The sequence below is a fragment of the Lates calcarifer genome, linkage group LG16_LG22 (assembly GCF_001640805.2).
Source record: "Lates calcarifer isolate ASB-BC8 linkage group LG16_LG22, TLL_Latcal_v3, whole genome shotgun sequence".
NCBI classification, from domain to species: domain Eukaryota; kingdom Metazoa; phylum Chordata; class Actinopteri; family Centropomidae; genus Lates; species Lates calcarifer.
In genome coordinates this window covers 24,885,768-24,911,381 of record NC_066848.1, presented here as the reverse complement: position 1 = coordinate 24,911,381, position 25,614 = coordinate 24,885,768, and the positions used below count along the sequence as shown (strand labels likewise).

At 40.8% G+C, this 25,614-nt stretch overlaps 1 protein-coding gene across 3 annotated transcripts; it reads right to left on the bottom strand.

The window, feature by feature from the left end:
* Positions 1–1,647: 1,647 nt before the first annotated feature.
* On the bottom strand, positions 1,648–25,053 carry pitx3 (paired-like homeodomain 3). 3 transcript variants are annotated; one of them, XM_018694671.2, is made up of 4 exons: positions 24,812–25,053; positions 17,359–17,476; positions 10,162–10,367; positions 1,648–3,209 (listed from the first exon to the last, which is right to left on the bottom strand). In XM_018694671.2, the coding sequence occupies exons 2-4, from the start codon at positions 17,465–17,467 to the stop codon at positions 2,640–2,642; spliced, it is 885 nt and encodes a 294-aa protein (XP_018550187.1). In that variant the 5' UTR covers positions 17,468–17,476; positions 24,812–25,053; the 3' UTR covers positions 1,648–2,639. The 3 variants fall into 3 exon arrangements, with proteins under 3 accessions (XP_018550187.1, XP_050932739.1, XP_050932738.1); XM_051076782.1 differs by lacking the exon at positions 24,812–25,053 and adding an exon at positions 21,399–21,529; XM_051076781.1 differs by lacking the exon at positions 24,812–25,053 and adding an exon at positions 19,723–19,783.
* Between the last annotated feature and the right edge of the window lie 561 nt (positions 25,054–25,614).

The following is a 25,614-nucleotide window of genomic DNA, read 5'->3' as shown; positions in this document are numbered from 1 at the left end:
GATTCATATAAACATGAGGCTGTTTCTTTCTTTCTTTGTTTGTTTTCTTGGTCGGTGGTTTTTTTGTGGTTATACAAATAATCATAATGAGGCTCAGCTGTTGCCGTCTATACAGTTAAATGCGACACATTGATTTAGAAAGGCAAACAAACACATAAGTCATTTGTTAAATCCAGTTACTAAAAGTTAATCCACACCCTCCAACCAATCAGGATCCAGAATTTTCAATGACCATGGTATAAACTGTATTACCAGCAGCAGATTTGTGACATGTGTCCAACAGACGGCATCACTCTGATTAACTGCTCTGCTCTGATTCTGTCTGATCAGAGTAAATTTCCTCTGTATTTTATTTTGTAACATTATGAAGTTAAAACATTTTCTGGGATGATTTAAGCATTTTTACATACAATATTCTTCCTATAGTATTTAGCATTTCTCATGCAGAGTTGGCAGAGTGGAGAGGAATTACACATTGGGAAATAAAACAATAAGTCTGCAATTTAATAATAATTTCTTAGAAAGTCTCCTGGAGAGAACTTTGTAATTATGCACTAGTTGTAGGGAAAATAGAGACAAAGTTATTTGATTGTTCTTTTTTTATTTTAAATCAGAATGTTTTGTCTTTTTAATTTAATGAAAACACGTCTTGTTTTATATGTTTTTCTGTGATTCTTATGCTACAGTCCAGATAAAGTAATAACAAATAATAGAGTTTGACCTTCAGTTTCTACAGTGTAACTGTCAAATTGTGTGAGTCAAAAATATTTGACATTTTTTAGCCAAACAATTTAATTTGGGGTTTTTCCGTAGAGCCTGAGTTATTAGATTGTTCTGTCAAACTGCTAATTGCCAGGTCAAAAATGAACATCTATTGTTTGTTATTTTTGCCCAAAGAAATGATCCTTTTTAAAATCTCCTGTTAAATTCATATTGGTTTTGTTTTCTCCTCTTCTTCATGTCCTCTTTAAAACAATTGCTTGTATGATTTTAAAAATATTTGTCTCTAATACTTACTGTAACAACACTTTAATAAACATTGTTTCCAATATATATTTTATGTGCAGTAGTATCTGTGGTGTTGAGTGGTCAAAATATTGAGATTTTACAAGGTCATGGCAAAATATTTAAAAGCTTTGTGATTAAACATGTGATTTTGTAGAATTTACTAAAAATTTGGTTTAAAAAAAAAACAACAATGATAACAATAGTGGAAATGTCAGAGCAATAAACAGTTGCAGGGGCTGATGGGGATTGATGGGCTGCTAACCCCTCATTTGTGGCTCCACTGGGACACCTCGCTCCTTGAGGCCCTTATGTAATCCTGGCGCTGCTTCAGCCTCGGCCTCTGTGAATTCCTGCTGTGTTACTGGATAGCCCGCAGTTACCACTTGGAGTGTAGGTCAAACGTATCAGTGAGCAGCTATTGGGAACATCTATATCTCCCCACCTCTCTCCCTCCAACCTACTACTCTCATTTACCGTTGCGTAAGGGTTGCCATGGAAGTGCGTTGGGGTTTCCATGGTGTTGTGCTCATTGTTGTGAGAACATCATGTTTTGGCCCCTGTCACACCTACTGATGTCATAGGTTATAGATTAGAGATATGGAAGGACATTAACTGTTCGGTTCAATGTAAAAGCCCATGTGTAGTTCATAAAAACGGATCCTTTAATTGGTTCTTTAATGAGACAAAGCAGGCTACACCAGGAAAAAAAGCTTGATTTTTTGTTATAACAACTGCACTCTTACATACATTTTTTACAGTCATGGACTCCCTTTGTATAACACCACACAAATCTATATATTCAATGGCTTTTTAGAGTTTTACTTGAAAATCTTGTTGATATTCTGGTGTGTGTGTAATTTGTTGTTTGTATGTGTATGTGTGTGTGTGTGTGTGTGTGTGTGTGTGTGTGTGTGTGTGTGTTTAACTGCTTGAGGGTATGTTCACTTTCCAGTATTGCCCTCATCTCATCCATCCAAGCTGACCTTTGACCTATAACCTTCTAAGGGGTGAGGAATTCACAACAAAGTTTAAAGCTCCTAAAGGATGTGCCCATAGTACACCAACTTAGGGCCTTTGCTTTTGAAGAACATGCTTTTCTCATCTTTAAAGTACTACATTTTCATATATATTTTTTGTCACATACAAAACAGAAAAAGTCCATTATATACATCCTCCATGTCTCCTGCTTTGTACCCACAGGTCCCTTTTCCTGCGACAGTAGCAAAGATCACATTTGATGTTTTTGGGCCAAGGTGTTGACCATCAGTCCAGTTGAAGCATCCATGTTTCATTTACCCTTGGTTTCTACGTTTATTCTAATCATGCAGTTCAAAAGAAGGAAAAAAAAGATAATGGATAACAATCTTTAGAAATCCTTTGAAGCAGTTGGTCAGTTCAGTGACAGTTTCACAAACGGGAGAGAATTCCTGTGAAGTGTGATGGTCCATCTGGGTGTGTGTATTTGTTGCATCAGTTTTGAAGATTATTCTCAGTGTGTACCACCAAAAGCATGATCTGCCAGTCTGCAGAACCTCTGGTAGCTTAGAGATGGAACTGAAGAGTGGTGAAGTTGGGTAATAATGGACTTACAGCTGGTCGGTTGGGTCAGGGGTCATGTTGAAGCCTCTTCTTCATACCGGTCGGTCCACGGCGTATTGGCAGGGGCTCAGGTTGGACACGGGGTTCTGCACTGCCGGATACGCAAAGTTGGTGTGCTGCTTGGCCTTGAGCCGCAGGCTGGCCAGGCTGGAGTTGCAGGTGTCTCTGTACATGTAGGGACTGGCTGTGGTGGCGTAGGGGCAAGTGGCCGCAGTCACTGCTACCGAGTTGAGCGCCGTGGGGCTGTTGAGGTTGTTGAGGTTGCCCAGGTTGTTGAGCCCAGTGGCAGGAACTCCGGCCACCGCTGAGGGCACCATGCTAGAGGCCATGTTCATGGAGGGGATGGAGCTGGGGGGGGAGAACATGGGCTGGGATGACAGGGGGCTTACATTCATTGAGTTAAAGAACGGGAAGCTCTTGGCAGAGAGTGGGCTGTTTGCTAGGCTCTTTGTGGCCCAGTTATTATAGGAGTAGCCCGTGTACATGTCATCGTAAGGCTGCATGAGTCCATTGAACTGGGCACCAAAGCCATTTTTGCATAACTCTGCCTGCTGGTTCCTCTCCCGCTTTCTCCACTTGGCACGTCGGTTCTTGAACCACACCTAAGGACGCCAGAGGGAGAAAAACATTTTGTGAGTGTACAGTCTATTTTCAGCTCCCCTCAGAGCCCCTAAACAAAATCCCACTTTTTCTTAATAACATGAAATATGCATGACAACATAAGCAGCAGTCACAGAGAGAAAAACACAAGTATGTTTTTTTTTTAAATAACTACAACTGTGGCAGATTATTTTGTGCTCATGTAAAATCCAATCTCTCATAGTGGGAAGCATTATTGAAAATGTGTTTTCAAAGCCTTTAAAGCTTTTTCTGAGTCACTTTAAATTTATTTAAAAACATTCTTCCAACTTTGGAAATATAGATTTTTAAATTGAGGTCTTTGTTAGAATTTATACAAAAATCTACAAGCAGGACCCAAGTAAGATTCTCTGATTTAACACAGTATGTGACAACATGCATGTGAACACAGTTTATAGCAGAAAGATGCACCCAGCAAAGCTGCAGAGCTGGACTCAGCCATGCTGTCACAGGATAAGACACTAAACTTTAACTGAGGTCTACATAGAATCAGTATGGTACAGTATGTCATAACCAGTTTTTGGAACATGGAGAACTATTTTATCAGCAGCGGAAGTGAAGGCCTAGAGAGGAGGAGAGACACAGAGCACCCTCTGGATTTGAAACTGTAGCCTTGTGCTTCATAAACAGAATCCTTTATATCGTCTACATAACAGAGGCCAAAGAGAGTTAATGCAGTGGAAGTTTAAATATTCACCAACATTTCCGTTTTACAGACAGGAGGCTCAAAGGAAAATGATCTGAATGTGATCAACCAAGAAATGTTCTCTAAGATTCCCATGACATGTGATCACACATGTTGTTCAGTACATACAGTATATTACACTGAAACATTTCTCCTCAGACTCTGAACAATCAGCGTGTGATTGTTTATGAGTCAGCACTTGAACAAATATTATAGGTGTTTCAGGGTTAATTGGTCAAAAATTTGAAACAAAGTTTCATCACATATTGTATAAGATGTATAAGAATAATGTCTCTACAACCAGTGTTTTTTCACAGTTTTGTTTTGCTTGTAACTCCCAAACACTTCGATCAATCAAACTTAAATTTCACATTCTGAGACAAGACCAGAAATTACTTACTACTACTACTATTGCTTTCGGAAAAAGCGCACAGTAAACTATGAGACAGCTTTTTTTTTCAACCTCCAGAGGCAGAGGACTGTTGAGCTTTTTTCATGTTTTTAAGTTACACATGGTACATTTTTTAAAGGCCAAGAATAACTGAGTAACACACAATAGATTAAATATAAAAATGACAACCAAAACAACAAAAGTAAGCAAAACACAGTGTAACTGTAATTTTAAAAACGGAGTTCTAAAAGTGACATAAAACATCTGTGTGTATTTGTAATGATTAAGGCAGCAGTCCATCTATTAAGATAGAAGGGGTTAAATTGTAACTGTGGAGGCTCATGCAGTACACACAAACACACCATTAAAATGCTGCTGGTCAGGTGAGGTCATGGTGAAAAGGTAAGGTGAGTCTGAAAGTTGACAAATGACAGTGAGAGCCAAGCGACCGGCTCACAGCCAGTCACTGATGCAGCAGGTGGATGGAGTGAAACATTTCCCTCACTTTGCAGTCAGTTAGGAGACATGAGACGCTTTCAGAGCTTCACTTAGAATTTAGATTAATATTATTTTTTGCGCACAAAGAAAAATAGAGTGAAGAAGTTATTTTCAAATGACTTTTTCTTTAAGAAATCAGAAAGAGTCAGGAGTCAATAAAGTTTAATTCTAAAACACATCCAGTCAGAGTATCATAACTCCTCTCAAATACTTTCAGTAATATTGTGTGCAAGTGTATTCAGAATTTTTGACATAATGATCCCAGAAAGTAAGTTGAAGTGTATCATCAAACAGTCATATTAGGCAAGGCTTATTAAAACTAATCATTGACTTATTTGAATAATGAGATCCCAATGAAAGAAATGTCAGGGAAGGGCAATCTTCACATTTGTCATTTTATGGTCCTATATTTGGAGGATATGAAATGGATTAAAGCTTTAATGGAAAACTGAAGGTTTTTAGAAATGAAAACCTGAAAGACTCTGTGGGTAAAAATCTGGACAAACTTTTCTAAATTAGACAAAAACCTTTCCTTGGAAACGAAAAAGGACAGAAATAGAGTATCTGACAGAAGCCTCGTGGCCATCTGTTAACACTTGTGTATTTGTTTTACATTAAAATTATTTGGTATCAAATAGTTCATCTCTTTAATCCCCATAAAACTTTTACAGGCACTTCCTGTGTTGATACTCAGCCATCTCTCTGTCCCCTTGGCATACATGCTGTGTATCATCCAATCCTCTGTTATTATAGCAACAGAATGCTGTTGATCATTAATATGTGCGTGTAAAGTTCATGACTCTGAGTTTTCCATCTCCCTCAGTGACAGCAGGGGAACCCCCCATTTTTACTGTGACTCAGTTTGAAGGTTGGTGGAAAGGGCCGAACCTCAAGGTCATGCAGTGGCTCATCTGCTGCCTCTTTATATGTCGTCAGTGAAACGATCAAGTGACTGAAAGAGATGGAGGTTGTTGAAGCCAAACTTATGATTTGATATCATTTTTAAAATGTGATTTTTATGCATACATATAATTAGTCAATTAATTATTGCTAAATTATTGTTGGAGATTTATTGATGAATTGGAATGTGGGGGCACAGACATTCCTATTTAGACAATCTGCAATCAACTGATCGAGGCAGTCGGCTGGTTTATAACAGCTCTGTCATGGAGCCTCTGTTTCTTATTTGTGGTAAATTCAAGCTGTTTTCTACTTTCGTATCAACTGTTCTGTACATGTCTGCTAGGAACCATGACATTTGTTTCTGGGCAAGAGGGGAAATGCATTACAATGAAGACTAAAAAAGAAGGAATGAATTAAAATCAGGAAATCAGTGGACTGAGAGTGATTGATATCTGAGCGCACTGACCCAGGCGCATATGAAAAGATGAGAGTGGAGCAAAATGACTCTTTAAGAGATCAAAATACTTTCTCTTAAAAAACTATGTTCAGCTGCTAGTCGCTAACTCTGTCCTACCATAACCATTCTGTAGTTTACTGCAGGAATAATTTAGTGATTCTGTATTTCAGTGATCCTGTGGGTGAGTGGGTACCTTAATATTCAACACCCCCCTCCCCCTTCACTCTCTATCAGGGTGATCCACACACCACTCTCAGCAGGGGTCACTCCCCCTCCCCCTTCCTGCCTCTCCATCACGTCTGACCAGGTGAGGAGGGAGGAAGGCGAGGAAGGCATCAGTGCCAGACTGTTCAAGGACTGTTCAGATCAGCACTGAGGGGTTTTTCTGTACATCTCCAAATTGAGCCTCCGTCTGGAGAAAGTTCCGCTCCTGTGGAAAACATCCTGCGTGGTCCCACAGGTACAGTACTGTCCCCCTTCCTCTTTACCCTGTACACTTCAGACTTCAGACACAACACTGACAGTTGCCATCTCCAGAAGTTCTCCGACGACACAGCCATTGTTGGGTGTGTCTCAGGGGAACGATCTGGAGTGCAGGGAGGTCATCGCTAACTTTATTGACTGGTGTGGTAAGAACAATCTGCACATCAACCCCAGCAAGACGAAGGAGGTGGCGATCGACTTCAGCAGGAAGTCACTTCTCACTGCAGCGGTGAACATCCAGGGTTTGGACATTGAGATCATGGAGGAGTACAAATACCTGGGTGTTTACATCAACAATAAACTGGACTGGTCTCACAACACCAACGCCCCATACAAGAAGGGCCAGAGTCATCTCCACCTGCTGAGAGGACTGAGGTCGTTCGGAGTGTGCAGGTCACTGCTAAGGACTTTCTATGACTCTGTGGTGGCCTCTGCCATCTTGTATGCAGTGGTCTGCTGGAGCTGTGGATGCTCAGAGAGAGACAGGAAGAGACTGAATAAGATGGTCAGACGTGCCAGCTCTGTCCTGGACTGGTCTCTGGACTCCACTGAGGAGGTGGGTGAGAGGAGGATGTTGGCCAAGCTGACGTCTATCATGGACGACCCCTCCCACCCCCCTGCATGAGACCTGAGTAGCTCCTTCAGTAACAGACTGCTGCATCCACGGTGCACTACTGCAGGTCATTTATTCCAACAACCATCACGACTGTACAACACCAGTCTGACCCAACAATAAACCTGCACTCTGGACTCCACTTTCTGGTCACTTTATTTGCACATACCTCACCGATTATCACCATTTTCCTATATTACAAACTGCACATTTAGTTTTTTTAATGCTGATTGCTGCACATTTTTTTTTTACCCTTTTTTATTTATATATATATATTTATATATCATGTAAATTTCCCACAAGTGGAATAAATAAAGTCTATCTTATCTTATCTTATCTTATCTTATCTAGCATACACCATGTTTCCCATACAAAAAATAGTATAGCTGGAACAGATTGGTCACATAGGCTCAGTGCAGCTGCGGCTATTTTGCCCTGTGTCAAAGAGCTGAATAGGTTTTGCATGTGGGGTACACCCTGGACAGATCACCAGTCTATCACAGGGCTGACACACAGAGACAAACAACCAGTCACACTCACATTCACATCTACGGGTGATTTAGAGTCACCAGTGAACCTACGTGTGTTTGGACTGTGGGAGGAAGACAGAGAACCTGGAGAGAACAGGAAGAACATGTAAACCCTGTACAGAAAAGCCTCTAGCTATGAGGTGACAGTGCTGACTACTGGTCTACAACAAACTTTTTATATTATAATTAGTAAAAAGTAATTCAGATTCTCTCATTCTGGGCTAGTAACATGGCTGCGGGGATGTCATGCTGTCTATCTGGCTCCAGCATCAGGTCAGAGTTTTACTTTGATTCTCATCAGCCCTAAGCTGTACTTTGCACCGCACATGCTAAACACACTAATTTAAACTGTGGTGAACATTATCTGCTAAACATCAGCATGTCAACGTTTTAACTACGAGCATGTTAGCATGCTGACCTTGGCACTTTGCTGAAAGCTTAGCTGATACAGCGGGGCTGTACACCAGAGCAGATAGCACAGGGGCTGATTTTGTGTCAGAGGCTTCTCTGAATGTCCCTTTATATGATAGTGATAAAATGTACCAGTGGAGTGAAGGCAGTTTTATTTATTCTGAAATCACAAATCAGACATTTGATTTCAAGGTCTTTACAGTCTGCACAGCATACAACTCCCTCTATGTTCTGTCAGGCTGCAGCTCTGATCATTAACAACAGCTCTCTGACAAATCACATGAATCAAGCTGACAGGTGAAGTATTTTGGGCATGTGGGAATTTGCCTACATGCAGGGGTTAGAACGGCCACTGATAGACATTAGGAACGAGACAATGTGTAGTCTGTTGTCCTTTCAAAATAACAACCAAGAGTGTGCGCTATGTGACCTTTCATGCAGCCAACATTAATTTGATCCATTACTTGTCAGGCAGGCCAGCGACTGTATTGTCATCCATCAGAATGTGTGTCCTCCTGCTCCATATAGCTACACTGACCAAACCACTGGGTGTGGGCACATTCTCCTGCACCTTTGACATTTAGGTTTAGTGTGTGAATTGAAGCTTTGATAGAAGGGAATAAAACATCTTACCCAGTAAATGAAATAATCTTTTTATCCTGTATTTAAAAAAAAAAAAAAAAAACATTTAGGAATCCTTTTCCCTGCAGGTACATCCCTGGAAACTGATTAATGTGATCTCACTGAGGCCCTCATGACCACAGCATGTCTACAGACCAGTATTCAGCCTTGGGAGTGATTATGGCATATTTCATATTATGACATATTTCACCCACCTCCTCAATGGAGTCCAGAAAGCAGGATATATACCTTATTAGGCATGGAACATGGGGACATGGAACACCTGCCTCCATGAGGTGATTGTAGCCATTGGCTTTCTTTTTTACATTTTTTTTTTATATACCATTCAGATTTTTCAGACACAGAGCAGCATTCTTATTAATTATGTGGCAGCTTTAAAGTTGAGCATGGAAGTTGATTCTCAACCTTAGAGACGGCAGTTTGACAAAACTAAAAGAAAAGGTTTTAATCACATCTCAAAGTCTTTCTCAGCTGATGGAAGACGACAATGGCACATGGTTGAAATCTGTGGAGACTCTAATGAGTGGTCTTAGAGTAACAGTATCTGCCAGACCTTAGGGTTCAGTCCACCCCATGATTCAAGAGGACTAACAGCATATTGAACATTTTGACATTAACTGAGGGCAAAAGACTAAAGTTAGAGTTAAAATAGTGGATAGGGCTGCGTTAGTGGGGGTGTGCTGAGCAGGAATGAGACAATGAAATTTGACTGGAGAAGTCCAGTTGGAGTACATTTATTTTTTATCACAATAATCATGAGGTAATATATGTAACAAGGTAATCTACCAGGAATGTGGGTGACTGGTGTTGTGTCAAAATGTTAATTGTCAGATGACCCTGCCTTATTTTACTGGAGCCCTCTGCTTTGGTGCCCTGCTGTGCAGATGGATTGAATCTTTTTTTTTTTTTTTTAATGAAGGTAAATGTTCTAAAAATGGCCTAAAAATGTTTGAGGGAGGCACCAAAAGTAGGACCATGGGGTCTCTGAGATTAGTTTAAATCCACCTTGGCACCAGAGAAAAACTCAAGGAACATGTGCTCCACTCTACATTTTGTTATGCACAGGATACAAGAGGGAAATTTGGCCCAATGGTGGTGCCAGATGAAAGGTAATGAAGATCGTCATGAGTCATAATCAGGGCACCACAAATATGCAGACCATGTGTCATGGAAACGTGGCCAGAGTGTTGAACAAATAACCTTGTTCAGTAACACAACACCTCACTGATCAGCACACCTTCAACCTCATCACCGCAATCAAGCTGTAACAAAACCACGCTGAGACAGTGTGTGTGTACCCACCCTGACCCGTGCCTCAGTGAGGTTGGTCCACACGGCAATCTCCTCTCTGGTGCTCATGTCAGGGTAGCGGTTCCTCTGGAAGGTAGCCTCCAGCTCCTGGAGCTGCTGGCTGGTGAAGTGAGTCCTCTGCCGCCGCTGCTTCTTCTTCAGAGAACTGTCCTCGGCACTGGACTCATCCAGCTGGTTGTGGTGGGACTTCTCTGTGTCTGCAGAGACGCAGGAAGAAAACTTATTTCATAAGGACACTGGGAGGTAGGAAGATAGGTAGGAGCAGACAGAATGACAGGATACACCAATAGTTCAACAAAAAAATGATGATGACCATAGTTTCCATGCCTCCAGGTAAGTTATATAACAACAAAGTAATCATGCAAAGTTATGAATTTCAATATTTTACAGTATTAACTTATTACAGTAAACTTCATTTGGTAGGCTGTATAAAAATTGAATGGATGAAAAAATAGAGTTTTATTATTTTAATATTCTCTAGGTTTATTTTTTAGACATAGCAACAGTTTCACTGATATGAAAGAAGATCAGGTGGTAGTGCAGGCGCTGCCCTCATCATTCCACTGTGTGATGTGAGCTTGTAAGAATCAGGAAAAAATATGGTCAGGTAACATATAGATACACTGGTAAAATATTCAGACCTTTTACTACACTAAAATTACAACAACAACAACAACAAAGTTCTGCATTCTCACTTTAGTCAAAGTGCAGCAGTGTTATCAGCTGAATCAATATGAAAAATAAAAGTAATCTTTAGGCAGAATTTCCATATTATTGTGTATATTAAATCACTGGATTGATTCTACTGATAATTTAATGTGTAAGCAGCATTTCAGTGTTGGTGCTGGGGGAGGTGGAGCCAATTTGATCAGTTTAAACTATACATTTTTTTTTTTTTTAAATCATCCAGTACAGTATGTTTGGTGTGTAAATTCTTAATCTGCATAGTGACCATTTTTACTACTGCTGTCAATCTCTCACTCTGGGGTGTGGTGGAGTAGAAGTATGAATTGACATCAGATGGAACAGCTAACGTAAAGTTTTTCCACATCTTCGCTTAACTCTGTTGTCTATATTTAAATGTACATGGTTTTAACCCTGTGGAGAAAATAACACAAAAGAACTGCTCAAAGCCAAGTAGCTGCAAAAAGTATTTAAACCAAGATAATTTACAATGATGAATATTCACTTGTTGAATTACATGCTTGATTTTTGATTTTCTATGCTTTGAGTAAAAGACTGTCTACCTCTTGGGTTTTGTTCCTGTGATGTTCCTTTATTTCTAATAATTCCAACATGTTTTGTTCCTCCATTTGGAATTGTAACTTATTTGTTTTTGAGCAAAATAAACAGTGTTCAGCACTTCATGTAAATGGAACAACAGTGGTACCAAATAATATCTGTGGTGTTCCAAGTCAAACTGATGTGGCACAAAAAATGCCTGACCAGACTCTGCACTCAATAAACTACAAGAGGATTTATTGGACCTGTACACACCAAACAGTAGTTCGACACAGCTAAGACCATGTTTTCTATTGTCTCCATCAGAACAGTTCAAAGCAGGAATTGATGTCGTCAGTCTGGGATATAGCACACTTTGTCAACCCCCTGGTCATCCTGACAGCATTCTCAGTCAACAGTCTGCCTCTTTGGAGAGGTCAGCTTAAGCTGAAGACAAATTCCCATTCTTTGACTTCCGGGCACAGATCACTGATCACTTCTCACACAGTCTGGATCATTCTCTGTTGTCTTCCACCTCTGACACTTCCTCCTCTAATGCATCTGCACTGTCAGCTTCATTTTCTCCACTTAACCAGTGTCATGATCAAAGATCTGATCATGAGCCTCACATAGAGTCAGTTGTCGTCGTTGTGACGCCAGAATGAAATGTGAGCAATGTCCCAAAGAATATTTTTCCAAACAAGGCTGCAACTGTTTGCGTCAATGACAATATTCCCATATGTATGATATTTTGTCTGGAGGGGTTGGTTCCCATGAGGGGTTCCCAGAAACACAGGAAGGGGCTGAGGTCTGTGTGTGTGTATGTACACCCAACAAGCACTTTATTAGGAACACCCTATTAATACTGCAAACTGCTCTCATGGCAGTTAGTGAAGTAGTCACAACATTTAATGTACTGATTCATTTACAATTCATTTCACAATGTGTTGATTTAAATATAATCAAAACCACCAACTAACCTTAACCAAAGTGATTTTGTTGCCTAAACCTAACGACAGGCAGGACTGGGTGTGAACCTCAGTCTCTCATGTTATTATCTGCCATCCACCAACCTGCCTCTTTGCAACTCTGCTTCTTATAGTGAACATAGCATTTCATTCAAAAATATGGCTCCAATGAAATACATGAGTTTGAAAGTCATGCTTACTGTCATGAGAAATGGCAAATTTATGTCAGTTTACACAAAGTCATGAGACAGGGTAGTTCCTCCCTGTGCTCTCTAACAGCCTCAGGTCTTAGCAGCATAGATTCAACAAGATGTTGGAAACTTTCCTCTGAGATTCTGCTCCATGTTGACATGACTGCATCACATCATTTCTGCTGATTTGTCAGCTGCACATTCATGCTGCCAACCTCCTGTTCTACCACATCTACTCACATCAAAGGTGTTCTACTGGATTCAGATCTGGTGACTGAGGAGGTCACTGAAGTTCACTGAACTCACTGTCATGTTCATGAACCCAGTTTAAGACGACTTTAGCTTTGTGACATGGAGCATTATCCTGCTGGAAGTAGCCATTAGAAGATGGTAAACTGTGGCCATAAAGGGATGAACATGGTCAGCAACAATACTCAGATAGACTGTGGCATTCAGACCATGATTGATTGGTGTTAAAGGCCCAAAGTGAGTCAAGAAAACATTCCACACACCATTACACCACCACCAACAGCAGCCTGGACTGATGACACAAGGCAGGCTGGCTCTATGGATTCATTCTGTTGAAGCCAAATTCTGAGCCTACCATCTGCTGCCTCAGCAGAAATCCAGATCCATCAGACCAGGCTACATGTTTCCAGTCTTCAACTGTCCAGTTTTGGTGAGCCTGTGTCCACTGCAGCCTCAGATTTCTGTTCTTGGCTGACAGGAGTGGAACCTGACGTGGTCTGGTGCTGTTGTAGTCCATCCACCTCAAGGTTGGAGGTGTTGATCACTCTGAGATACTTTTCTGCTCAGCGCAGTTGGAAAGAGTGGTTATCTGAGTAACTGTAGTCTTTCTGTTTTTTGTTTTGTTTCTGGCTCCATTCTGAGTAAAAACTCTGGAGACTGTTGTGTGTGAAAATCCCAGGAGATCAGCAGTTTCAGAAATACTCAAAGCAGTCTGTCTGGGTCAAAGGTCAAAGTCACTGAGATCACATTATTCATTAACTGAAGCTCCTGACCTGTATCTGCAGGATTTTATAAATACAACCACACGATTGGTTGATTGGACAATTGCATGAATAAGCAGGTGGACAGTTGTTCCTATTAATATACTTGGTGAGCGTGTGCGTGAGGTCTGTCCATTTGATGGATGGAAATCTTCCTAAACTCAACTTTGATCTGAATTGTAATGTCAGCCATTCATTTCCTTCGAATGGTCATTTTGGACAGAATTTAAATTAAATGGTCAAAATGTGTTTATGTGATCTGTGTGAATGATATCAAGAAGCATTCTGCCAGTCCAGTGAAATAAGCTACATTTTCACATTTGACCAGAGCACAACAAGATGGACATTTAGCAACTGAATCTCATCTCCATTCCAACTAAGAAATTACAGTTACATATCAGGTCTTTTCTGAGCGATACTTAGGATACTGTGGGACTGGTAGCATGTGATGAAACCAGTTAATGCGCTGTGAATTTAAAAAGTCCATTCACACACTCAGAGAGTTACTAAAATTTAGACAGGAAGTACCTAAAAGCTGGGCTCTTTTTGAACAGTGCTCTTGTTCCTGTAGAGTCTAGCTGGCTGAATTCTGCATAGAGAAGCAGAAGTGTCAACACTTGAAAGGCTAACACATTCTGTGTGTGTGAAACAGTACATTACTCTGACACCTTTCACCTTGGATCAACACTATCCAGTCCCAGCTGAAACCCACCAGATAATATTTTCAGATCAAACATCATGACAAGACAAAAATGACAAGGCTGGGTACGATATTGTCAAGAGAGAGTGATTCCAAACACTGCATTACAGTCAAAGATGTGCAGGAGCAGCAGGTGATTGCATTTGGTCCCCAGCACAGTGATTTTAAAAGACCACACATCCATGTTATGTCTGCCAGGGTTCCTCTCTGCCAGATCTGACTCCCACAATTTGAGGACCTCACAGAAAGAAGTGAAATTAGTTTGCCAGCTAATCCGTTGGATCAAGCTTTTGTGACTGGGGCAGGTTGGGCTCTGTTTGGCGAGGGCTTAGCTCTCTGGGAGCAGTTCAAAATGATCAGCGGGGTTTAAAAAGAGGCTCCACAGGGCCACCAGCAAAACCAATAAGGGCCAGGCCGAGGCTGTTATCTGGCAGTAAACTGACACTGGGTAAGCTGTCACTTAAGGCCAAAGTCTATAACACAATACAGAGGAAAGGGCAGCCCTTTTTAGAGCAACGCACTGACCAACAATAGGAGCAATCTGACTGATAATGCGGTGACATGACAGAGTTGTTCTAGGTCAGCTTCTCAGAGTGCTCTAATCTGGAAAATGACTCCAAGAGGCTTTTAACGAAATCACTTTACAACATCTGGAGAAAATGGCAAAATCCAGAATCAAAGAGCCTTAGCGAATTCACATGGACCATTAAATACATATTTTTCTCCAGGTCAGAGCTTTCAGAACTAAAATCAAAGCCAGTTTTTACAGGAGCTGCACCTTTTTTTTCAGAGAGAAAGCTTATTATAAAGACACACACTCAGGTCATTCAGTCATGGGTGTGAGATATTCACTTATCCATGCCTGCAGCATGGGCGTCAACTTGGTGTGGTAAGGTGTGGCAGCCATATTATACTTCACAATAACTGAATCCAGATGTAAGGTTGTACTTTATGATCATTATAAAAGAGAACAAATGCCAACAATGCACTGGAAGAAATGTATTTATCTAAAAAAAATAAAAAAAAAATCTGTGTGTTCATGAAGGGCCATAGATAGGACAGCAGACACCAAAAACCAAAATAAAAGTCTCTAAAATCTCTAACCTGGATTTTTCCAATTTGTTTTATTAAATGTACAAAAACATTTGAAATTGTAAATCTTATGTGCCACACTGCCAGTAACAACATTTTGGGGAGAAATTCTGACCTCTCTTCATTATAGAGTTATTTTGCTGTCCTCAAGGTTTTCAGATTTGAACATGTTAAGTTAATAAGTTTATAAAATACCCCCAATATTTTTAATTGTAAAATGTTTTGTCATATTATTAATATTTCATCACATTCTATTGCACAGCTGTGTTTTATTGAACAATGCAAAAATGTAAATATTTGAGGCTTTTACTATGAAAATTAGATTAATAAAACATGTTAATTGGATTTAGATTTACATATGGGCAAAATTATTAATTGTCCAATTTAAAAAATAATTAAACATCATCACCACATTTTCTTGATAGGGTGTCCCACAGTATTCCCTGGGTTATAGTTTATATCATGAAAATAAAAGCCTTCTATCAGTGCAAAGGAAATGTGCTTCTTTTCCTCTCCTAACAGACACCATCTGGGCTGGTTTTAATATAATCAATGTGACATTTAGGCTCTATAAAAACACACTGGTCCCATTAGAGGAATGGTTTACAGACAAGTCTTCCTCAGGACTAAACTCTTTAAGACTAATTTAGCTCCTCCTTAGGAAGAGCTGGAGATACAGTATGTGACAGCATTTTACACCTCATTTCTTTCCAAGATAGTTTGTGTTTGACAGTTTGTTAGGGCTGGATTTCTAACCACACACAGTTTAGCAATTAGACTGGGTTACACATACAGCAACACACTCACACTCACACACCACTGGACACAGAGATGGTTGGGTTAAGATGTTTGACAGAGTTCAGAAAAATCCAAGCAGGCGAATATTTGTTAATTGTATATAAAACACTGGATCATACAGTCGCAGGTTTCAGAATGAGAGGAGCAGGGTAAATCTTAAATCTTAATCTCAGTTAGGAAATAATCAAATATGATCACCTGGTTCTTATACAGAATTATCACTGACAAGCCACAGCTGATGAAGGCTGTGACATGAGGCTGAAAGCCCCTGAAAAACTGCAAACATTTTTTTTTTTTTGTCCCAGTAGCTTTGAGTTTAATGTCCTTCAATCATCAAACACTCCGCCATTTTCCAACACAGGTCAGTATTATATTATTTATTATTATTATTACACACAGAGAATTGAAATACACCATAGATCAAATACAGACCATTATCTCCATGATTAGAAATGAGATATTTCTTGACTTTATGTTGTGCTGAATCAAATCCGGCTCGGCGGCTCGGTTTCATTCAGCACGTCTCCTGAGAGCATCAGACATGGGTGTCGCTCTTTTGCAATTATTTTCATATTCAAAGTCAAATGACTTATATGTTATCACAGCCCCATCATCGGCTCCGGCTTCTGAGAAGGTCAGAAACCGGCACAAAATAATGAAAAGGATCAGAGTGGACTCCGTGGACTTCCGGATTGTGCGATTGCATTTAATTCCTCTCAAAGTGGTTTACAAGCTACAGACTCTGCGTCGGTAAACACATGTTGTTGTTTTGTTTGTTTGTTTGTTTGTTTTTTGTTTCATCGGCTCTGATTATTGTCGCCGTGTGGGACTGGTTCTCCTCTGTTACCTCTGTATGATCCGGTGAGCAGCAACACCACAGGCTCAACATCATTACTGTCTGTTTGGTTTGGAGCCAGTTTGTCCCTTTAATTTAGTAAAACTATAATAATAATAATAATAATAATAATAATAATAAATGAATAAAATTATTATTATCATTATTATTATTATGCTATCCTTGTTGTTGTTTTTGTATGACCTTAATATTATTACAGTAAACAGTGTGATCGGACGTTTCTCGCCTGTCTGTAAATGTGACCGTTTTTTCTTGACGTGTCAGAATAACTTGGGTCGGTCCAGTGGTGCACCAGGCAGACCGGGACATCCAGTAAACATCAGACACACAGATAGAGACGCATGCAACTGACCGCTGTTGTCCTGGCCTTTACATCCCTGGTCGTGCTGCGGGGTCCCGGAGTCGGAGAGCGACAGCGCCGGGCTGCGGGCTTCACTGTCCGTCAGCAGGTTAAAATCCATAACCAGGCTCTGCAGATACACACACACACACACACACATAAACACACACGTCAGGTTTCATGGTCCCAGCACCGACACATTGTCAGTCAGCGGGGAACAGGCCCTCTGTGACCAACAACAGCAACGTCGGCGTTTACCGCGGCCGCGATGTCTTTGTTGTACAGGCGCAGATTAAATGCAGGCCTCCTGTGTGATAATGATATCATATTATGACCGCTACAAGCACCATTATAATATCTAAATGTGATAATAATATACAGACGGGAGTGAATTTCCATTTTCTATAATATTTCAGTCTGAAAATCATTTTCGTTTCCGTCATTCTCCTGAGAACATGTTTATAATATTCATCAGGAAATGATGAATATTCTACATGAATATGTTGTTGTTATTATTATTATTAACCTGCTCAGTTCTGTCTCCGCTCCCCGAGATGTTTTTTTTTTTTTTTAAAGCTAATAACATGTAGAATATCCCAACACGGCACGGCACGGCACGGCTGACAGAGGATGAGCGCATCTTACCCTCTGTAAGATGTCCAGTCCTCAGACTGCCCAGCTGCCTGATACTCTCATGTCATCCTCATGCCACCGGTTTTTTTTCCTCTCTCAGGCTTCATCTTGACCACCCTGACCTGGAACTGTTGGACCCTCACAGTCTAACAGAACGTTTGCTCTTAATGTTTTTCTTAATGTTTATTCTCCTAATCTGAGACTTAATAACACAAAATGTGGTTTGAAGTACAGTTACTGAAATAATAAAATGAAATAAAATATCTTTAGTCTCTGTTTCCTCTACATTTCCTATTTTCCTGTAAAGTATCAGTTTAATAAAATCAATACAGACTCAGTGTGAGTGGGTTTGTGTGCATTTGTTTAATTTGTTGGTGCATTCTGTTTCTATTTTCTCCTTGATCTTTCCATTCACCCCTGGATGAGGTTGTAATCCTGATCCCTTTATAGGAGCCTGACATAAGCAGCTATAACAAGACCTGCCCTGAACTGCCTATTTTGAGCCTCATGTGAAAAGCAATAGAGTTATTGCTGTAAAATGTACAATGACATTTCCAAGCCAAATTCTAGCCGGTGAAGTGGTGGAGCCCAAAAATAGCATTGTTGTTTATTTATCTGAGAGCAGTTAACACCTGGAGATGTTGTGGGACACACACATTCTGTTGGAAGTGAGAGAGATTTAGAGAGTTTTTACAAAAGTTTTTAAAACGCTTATAGAGTCAAAAAGAAAGATTATATTTGTCTTACACTTCCAAAAAACTTCATAATGCACACACAAAACAATACACAATACAACCATGGCCTTATAATGTGCTTCTCACGTTCTACCTGTGATCTGATGTCAAGTCACATTTACAAGTTCTTCAAAGTATGAGACATAAGAGACACTCGGATTTAAAACCACTCTGTCAAACGTAGGAGAGGTGTATTTGCGTAGAGGAATAAAAGGGATAAAGCAGGAGTAAAGTAAAGGCTGAGCCCACCTAAACGCAGCGTGGTGTCACTGTTTACCCTCCTTTTCTATTTACCTTGCATTTCCCAGGACATCAGCGGGTAAAACCTAAAGTTTACAGCTTCAGAGCAGAGTCTTAAGGCTGCAGCAGACTACAATGAATCTATGTCATCAAAGATTTAAAAAGGTGATAAACCTCAACCCTGAAAATCAAACGCTGAGTTTGAGCAGGGGTTTAACCATCCCTGCTGCCTGTTTGGACATTGTCGGTCCCTGTGTGTGTAGTCAGCATTGTGGTTACGAGCTTTATACTTAGAAGCAGAGTATTTGCCCCCACCCCCACACCCCACCTCTCTTCGCCCCCTGGAGAATGAGCTCCCTTGTTGTGTTTCCCTGCGGTCTTTTTGCCATCATGCCAGTCCTTTGTGTGCCAGTCACATGTGACTTGTGCTGGGGTTAAATTTGAAGCCTCGTGGGGGGGTGGGGGTGGGGGGTTCAGGGTATGGCATGATGTCAGACAAGCCCCCACCACCACCACTACCACCATCAACAACAACACCACATTCTACAGCTTGGTTTAACTCCTGAACCAGAATCACTGAAGATGATTTGAATCCTCCTTCTCAAAGTCCAACACACAGGAAGAAGAAGATTCATTATTACGATGAATCAAATGCTTTTAGCCAGTAACAGTATAATTGTTTATACTTTCTATTATACTTTCATTTCATTTACTGTTTTGCTTAAATCAAAATCATCCAAAAAAATATCAGTCACCCTTCAAAACCCACCATGACTGAAAACTCCTCTTCAGGTCATTTAAACACCCAAATTCCCAGACACAGTATTGAGCACATGACCTTAGAGGGAGCTCCACCTGCCAGTGAGGACCCGGGTAAAAGTCAACATTCGATGTTCAAGACTCCTACAGGAATAACACAGTAAAATATGTTTTAGATGAAAGTTCAGTCTTTTAGAGGATACAGAATGAAATCTGTACACTTAATATTTGGCTTCTCACTCTGACCCTCACTGCACAGAGCTGCATCTCCAGTTTTCGTGTGAAGAAAAGAGTGAAAAGGAGCTTTTCTTACTGATGGCCAAACATCTTGAAAACACATCCAGCATATCTGAAGGGCGAATGGATGAATGAATATGAAATGTTTGTTTCAAAGAACCAGAAAAGCCAGGAGATACTTAACACTTGTACTGATTGTCTAAAACATATCATGTGTTTAAACTGTGTTTTTTTTTTTTTTTTTTTTTTTTGCAGTTCATAAAAACTGCAAATCAAATAGAGGCTGGTTTCATTTTTTGTCCTTCCAGGTTCCACAGAGATCCACATTCTGCTGCCGTCACTGAATTTAACACAGCAAAACACAAAAATGACCACCATCATCACTGTAAGTCATTAGCATCTTCCTTTAAACACTTCCTGAGCCTCACTTAACATTGTGTCGGCCTCTGTGACAAAGCAACACAATGCTGCGCCGAAGCCAACCTGCGTATCCTGATTAAAGGTTTAGCACCTTATTAGCACAGAGTATCTGTGACATCTGAGAGGTGGATCAACTTTTTCTTCTATCAAACACATCTGCCATCTTATTTTACTCAGACAAACAACGCCTCAGCTCTTAAAAATGCTGCCTAATGCACATTTAATATTTCACTGCTAACACAAGTAACATTTGCCGAAGACTTTAAAGAAGGAACATCTGTTCTGTGTTTAGTATCCGTGAGAATGATCGGAGCATTTCACAAAAGATTAGAAGACATGAAACCAGCCTCCGGCTGACAGCAGAATATCCCTGGGAAAAAAGATGCAAGACTGAGGATAAGGTCAAGGCTCCCAGTAGAGAGATTACCTTGGTAAGCACGCTGCCTCTGTGTTGTGGCTTTGGATTAATAAGCCTCTGATATGGATTTGTGGGTTAAAGTTGACTTCTGGGTCAGAGAGATCTGCTATCCCCTTGTTCATAACCACACAAATATTGGTATGTTTTTTTTCTGTTGTTTTGCAGAACGGCTCAGTAACAGCAGATGATGTGTGTCTGTGTTGGATTTCAAAAGGCTGCAGAGAAAATGTGACCGACTATTTCAGTTTAAGTTCATTTGTTGGCTTTTCCACAAGTGGTGAGTTTTGCGTGTTTGAGCGAGAACATTGGATCGTCCATTTGTCTCGTTTTGTCTTTGAGTTTTTCAAACGGCCCTGATCTGACCTTTCAGAGCTGTAGCACCGTGTTCATAACCTGCCCTGATAAACTGTTAGCAGCAAAGTATTCTTCAACATAACCGGCCATCACACCTTTAGGCTGTTATTATATTTATCTTGTTGAGAATGAGGTGAAACTGAGGGTACCCTTTGTTGAAAGTAGAACTCAGGGTAAATGTATGAATCCAACACACAAGCAGTTTCTATGTTTAAAATAAAGAGTAGTATTGAATTTTCTGTTTAAAGCAGTGTTACCTTTGCTGGTGTGTGTTGAGCCGCTTTAAAATCAAAGACTCTCCACAAATGGGTCGCAGTGACTGGTCAGGGTACTCGCCCGACAGAGCAACAGCTGTCCCTTTGTGAGTGCACAGCCCTGCCTGGTCCAGTATTTTGGTCAGAAATATGAATGTGAGCCAGTCCAGGGGCTATATCCACTGTGGCAGTGATGGATGGACAGACGCTCTGGTGTCAATGTGGTGCTGAGAGGTTGGCTGGCTTGGCAGCGAGGGGAGTGCGGGTGATGCAAGCCAGTCATTTTGCCCAGAACAAGGTGTCAGCGGCCCCTTTTACCCCCCTCCCCATCGCCGCAACCCTCCCTCACCCTTAACTCCCAGCTACAGCACATCAGGGGCTCCACATGATTATATTTCCAAAATCAAGCGCAGTTCACCCGCTCCCTCTGAGCTCAGTATGGCCAACAGGTCATCACTGAGATAAAGACAGTATCTGACAGTCTGATCACTGAGCCTCTGTCACTGCCACACTTGTGTTGTTGACTTCCCTCTGTGCTACATCCCACTGAGAGGTCACTTCTGAGTGATCTTCATGGAAATCAAAGGTTAACCTGGTGCATCTACCACAGTCTAGGCCCAGGCTATTTCCTGGAGCACTTGTGGCCACTGAAGCAGCCACCTTTCATTTCTCCATCCACCTGACCTGCTGTGTCCCGCTGCCTCAGGGCTTAGATAAAGCCTGAAACATTGCTGGGATGGGCCTCAGTGTTTACTCCTCCTGTTCATAAATGGACGCAAATCAACAGCGAGATGAGAGTCTCTGGTTTGCATAAGCTGCAGCGCTTTGCATAAGCAGTCGCCCCGTGAAGGCGAGCTCATTAAAATATATATTTGGTAATAATAATAAAAAATAATAATAATGGAGGCAAAAAAAATCCTCTCATTTTTCGGGAGATTGGCGGGTCCATCTGGTGGTGCGCGCGACAGACTGCTTGCATTTCCACGGACTGCAGGCATTAGCCCGGGAATTATTCATAAACGCTTCAAGAATTAATTCCCGGGATTAAGAGTTGATTAAGATGTGTGTCACTTTGCTGTCTGAGAACTTATTAAGGACCTCCTCGAAGAGGCGGCAGATGGAATTTCAGTCCAATGTTTGTAGATGTTAATTTCTGCCCTCCTCTAACAGCCATTTGCATATGATTGAGGCGGCGAGGCCGCGGCAGTCCTGCAGCTCACACTCTGGCTCCATGCAAAGAGAGCCGGGGAATAATTGGCTGTGCGAGCCAACACAAGTCCACAGCGGTGATTAACACACAGCCTGACTGCATCAAGAATTTATTATGGCTGATCAAAAATATATTTCACCGATTCCACTCAGTCTCTGCGTGTAAAACAACAAGGTTTATTCCTCTGATTCAGAAGAAACCACTGAAATTATACAGAAAGGAAGTCAGAGAAATCTATCGCACATTTTAGACATAATGAAGAGCAGGCCGAGATGATTTCATTCAGTCTAGTTTAGGGGTTGATGTTACAGGAATGTGATTTAATTACGTTTTAAATAAGTTCATAACAGGTAATTCATGGTTTTACATGAAATGAATGTGTAGAAATGAAAAATCACAGCAGGTCGGGTAAAGACATATTTCTGTCTGCACATTCCGCTCTGCTGAATATTTTTCAACGCCTTGTTAATATGTGATTTAATTGAATTATGGTAGTTGAGGCCAAATGCAAGTTCCCGCCTGTCAGGAGCTGATTTCTTCCGTATAATAACAAACTAACAGGGTAAACAGGAGTCCTGTGTATTTACAGAGAAACCTGGACGTCCACATGTTTTCTCGGACTAACAGACGCCTCTCGCCCTGTCAGAGCAGCAGGCCGCGGCCTCTCTGAGCACGGCCGGTCCTGGAACACTAAAAGAAATATTTATATTGCGCCCTGAGGCCAAACGTGAACTTCGATTAAACAAATCTTATTTTCATATGTTCTGACCTGGGAGCAGATGCAAAAGAGGCTCCTAACTGAAGGGGAGGAAATCTACGCAGGTGATTCCTGAAGGTAAATCTGGCCAGCCTTTGATTTTTTTTTAATTTTTTTTTTTTTTTTAATTCAAGAAAATAATTTAAGGAAATAAATTTTAGTAAAAGAAACAACACAGCCTGAAGCTTCAAAAACGGTACATGTATTTTTTATATCTATAAATATATAAAATATGAAGACTAAATCAGAAACCTGTGGGTTACAAACAGACAGTATTTTCTTCATGTATTATTATTATTATTATTATTATTGAACTGATGAGACAGAAAAAGCTCCAGGTTTTAGACTGGATCAGACCGCTCTAACCATCCTGGGCAATAAGACAATAATAGAAAAACTGATATGTCCAAAAAAAAAAATCAAAAACATCCATTCAGCGCTACAGTGAGGGCCTTACATTATTATTAATAGTATTCATTCACATATCATTATTATTATTATTGTTATTATTGTTATTGTTGTTGTTGTTGTCAAACTGAGAATAAAAATATTTAACATTAAAAAGCGAAATATTCCAGTCAGAATGATTATGATATTGATGTAAATATTGTAAATATAAACTAGACTGATACTGTGTGTGTGTGTGTGTGTGTGTGTGTGCGTGCGTGCGTGTGTGTGTGTGTAGACTGGTGTTTTTCTGTCCGCGGCAGCCACCTGCCACCTATCAATTTCCTCCACATCCCCCAAATATTTCTGAGCTCCCAGATATTTTCACAACGTCCGTTTCACTGATTCCCAGAGTTTTGGAGGAAAAGCCCCGGGCCCGCAGGGCAGAGGGGGGTTCAGTACGTTAACCCTCCACGAGAAACAATCCGTTTTCATAGGGCGTGGAGGATCTGCTTCACGCGCTTCCTAAACGCTCTGAACCTTTTTTTTTTTTTTTTTTTTTTTTCCCCAGTCAACAGGCCGCAGACACAGAGAGAGTCCTCATCCTCTGACTTTCATTTTGTTAGAGTTTGTTATCGCGGTGATGACTTTGTCTGAATGAAATACACGCAGTACACACTTTTATAAACCTGTCCCATATTTATTCGGCTGTGTCTCCTCTCATCAGCATCATGATCTGCTGATCGACACACACACACACACACACACACACTGAGAACTAAACTCCTGCTCTTCACTCTCCTTTTTCCCTGCGATTTAACTCTCAGACCCCCTGACAGCTGAACATGAAGAACCGGGCTCTGCTGGACTCATGGAAAGCTGCATATTCTACCCTAAAAGAGAGTTCACGAAGACTCTCCTCTACACCTCGGCAAGATTTTCTCAACTTTTACGCACATTTTTTTTTTTTTTTTTTTTTTAAATGGCCGCATGGATCCCAGATGTACTGAGACAAAGTGAGAGATGAGAGAGAAAGAGAGAGAGAGAGATGAGAACACTTACGTCGAATCCCGGTCTGGTTAAATAAATCCGTGGAGAAAGCAGAGAGGTGTGCTGCAGGCTGATGGCTGTCCTGGCCTCAGGTTTACTAGTGACATGGACAAAAAGTTCCCCGACGCGTCAGAAAGTCAGAAAAAAAAAGCGTTCAGTCAGTTTCCTTCTTCTTCTTTTTCTCCTCTCTGTGTTGTCAGACATGAAGGCTGTGGAAGAGTGAGGCTTGATCCCCACACAGAGTATAGCGAGGGAGGGAGGGGGAGGAGGAGGGGGTTGACTTCATGCTAAATATTGTGTGTGACAGGTCCACTGTAGAAAGGACGGCCCCCTACTCTCTCTCTCTCTCTCTCTCTCTCTCTCACACACACACACACTGAGCACACTCTCTCCATCTTATTCTCCCTGCAGCCTCCACAGCGCAGCTTGTTATTTTACCTGCACTGCTGTCAGTCAGTTCCTCACACAGCTTATGTGTCAACATTCAATTAGTCGTCGTCGTTGTTGTTGTTTTGTTTTTTTCCCCCCTAAATCTACACAACAACCCATTTAAACAAAATTATAATAACAACTCAGGCATCAGTAACATTTTAAAACACAGTCAGTCATGGAATATGAATATAAAAACACATATTCATTAATAAGGTGGAAAAGGCTTCATTTTCAGACCTAAACAATCCTGCTGCTGAAGATTTGCAGAGAAAAATGTGGAAATATTTTCCCACTGAAAATAGAAGTTGCCTTCATGTCTGAGGTGTAATGAATCTTCAGAACTGCTGCCGACATGACTGACACACATCGTGTGTGGTGGGTCA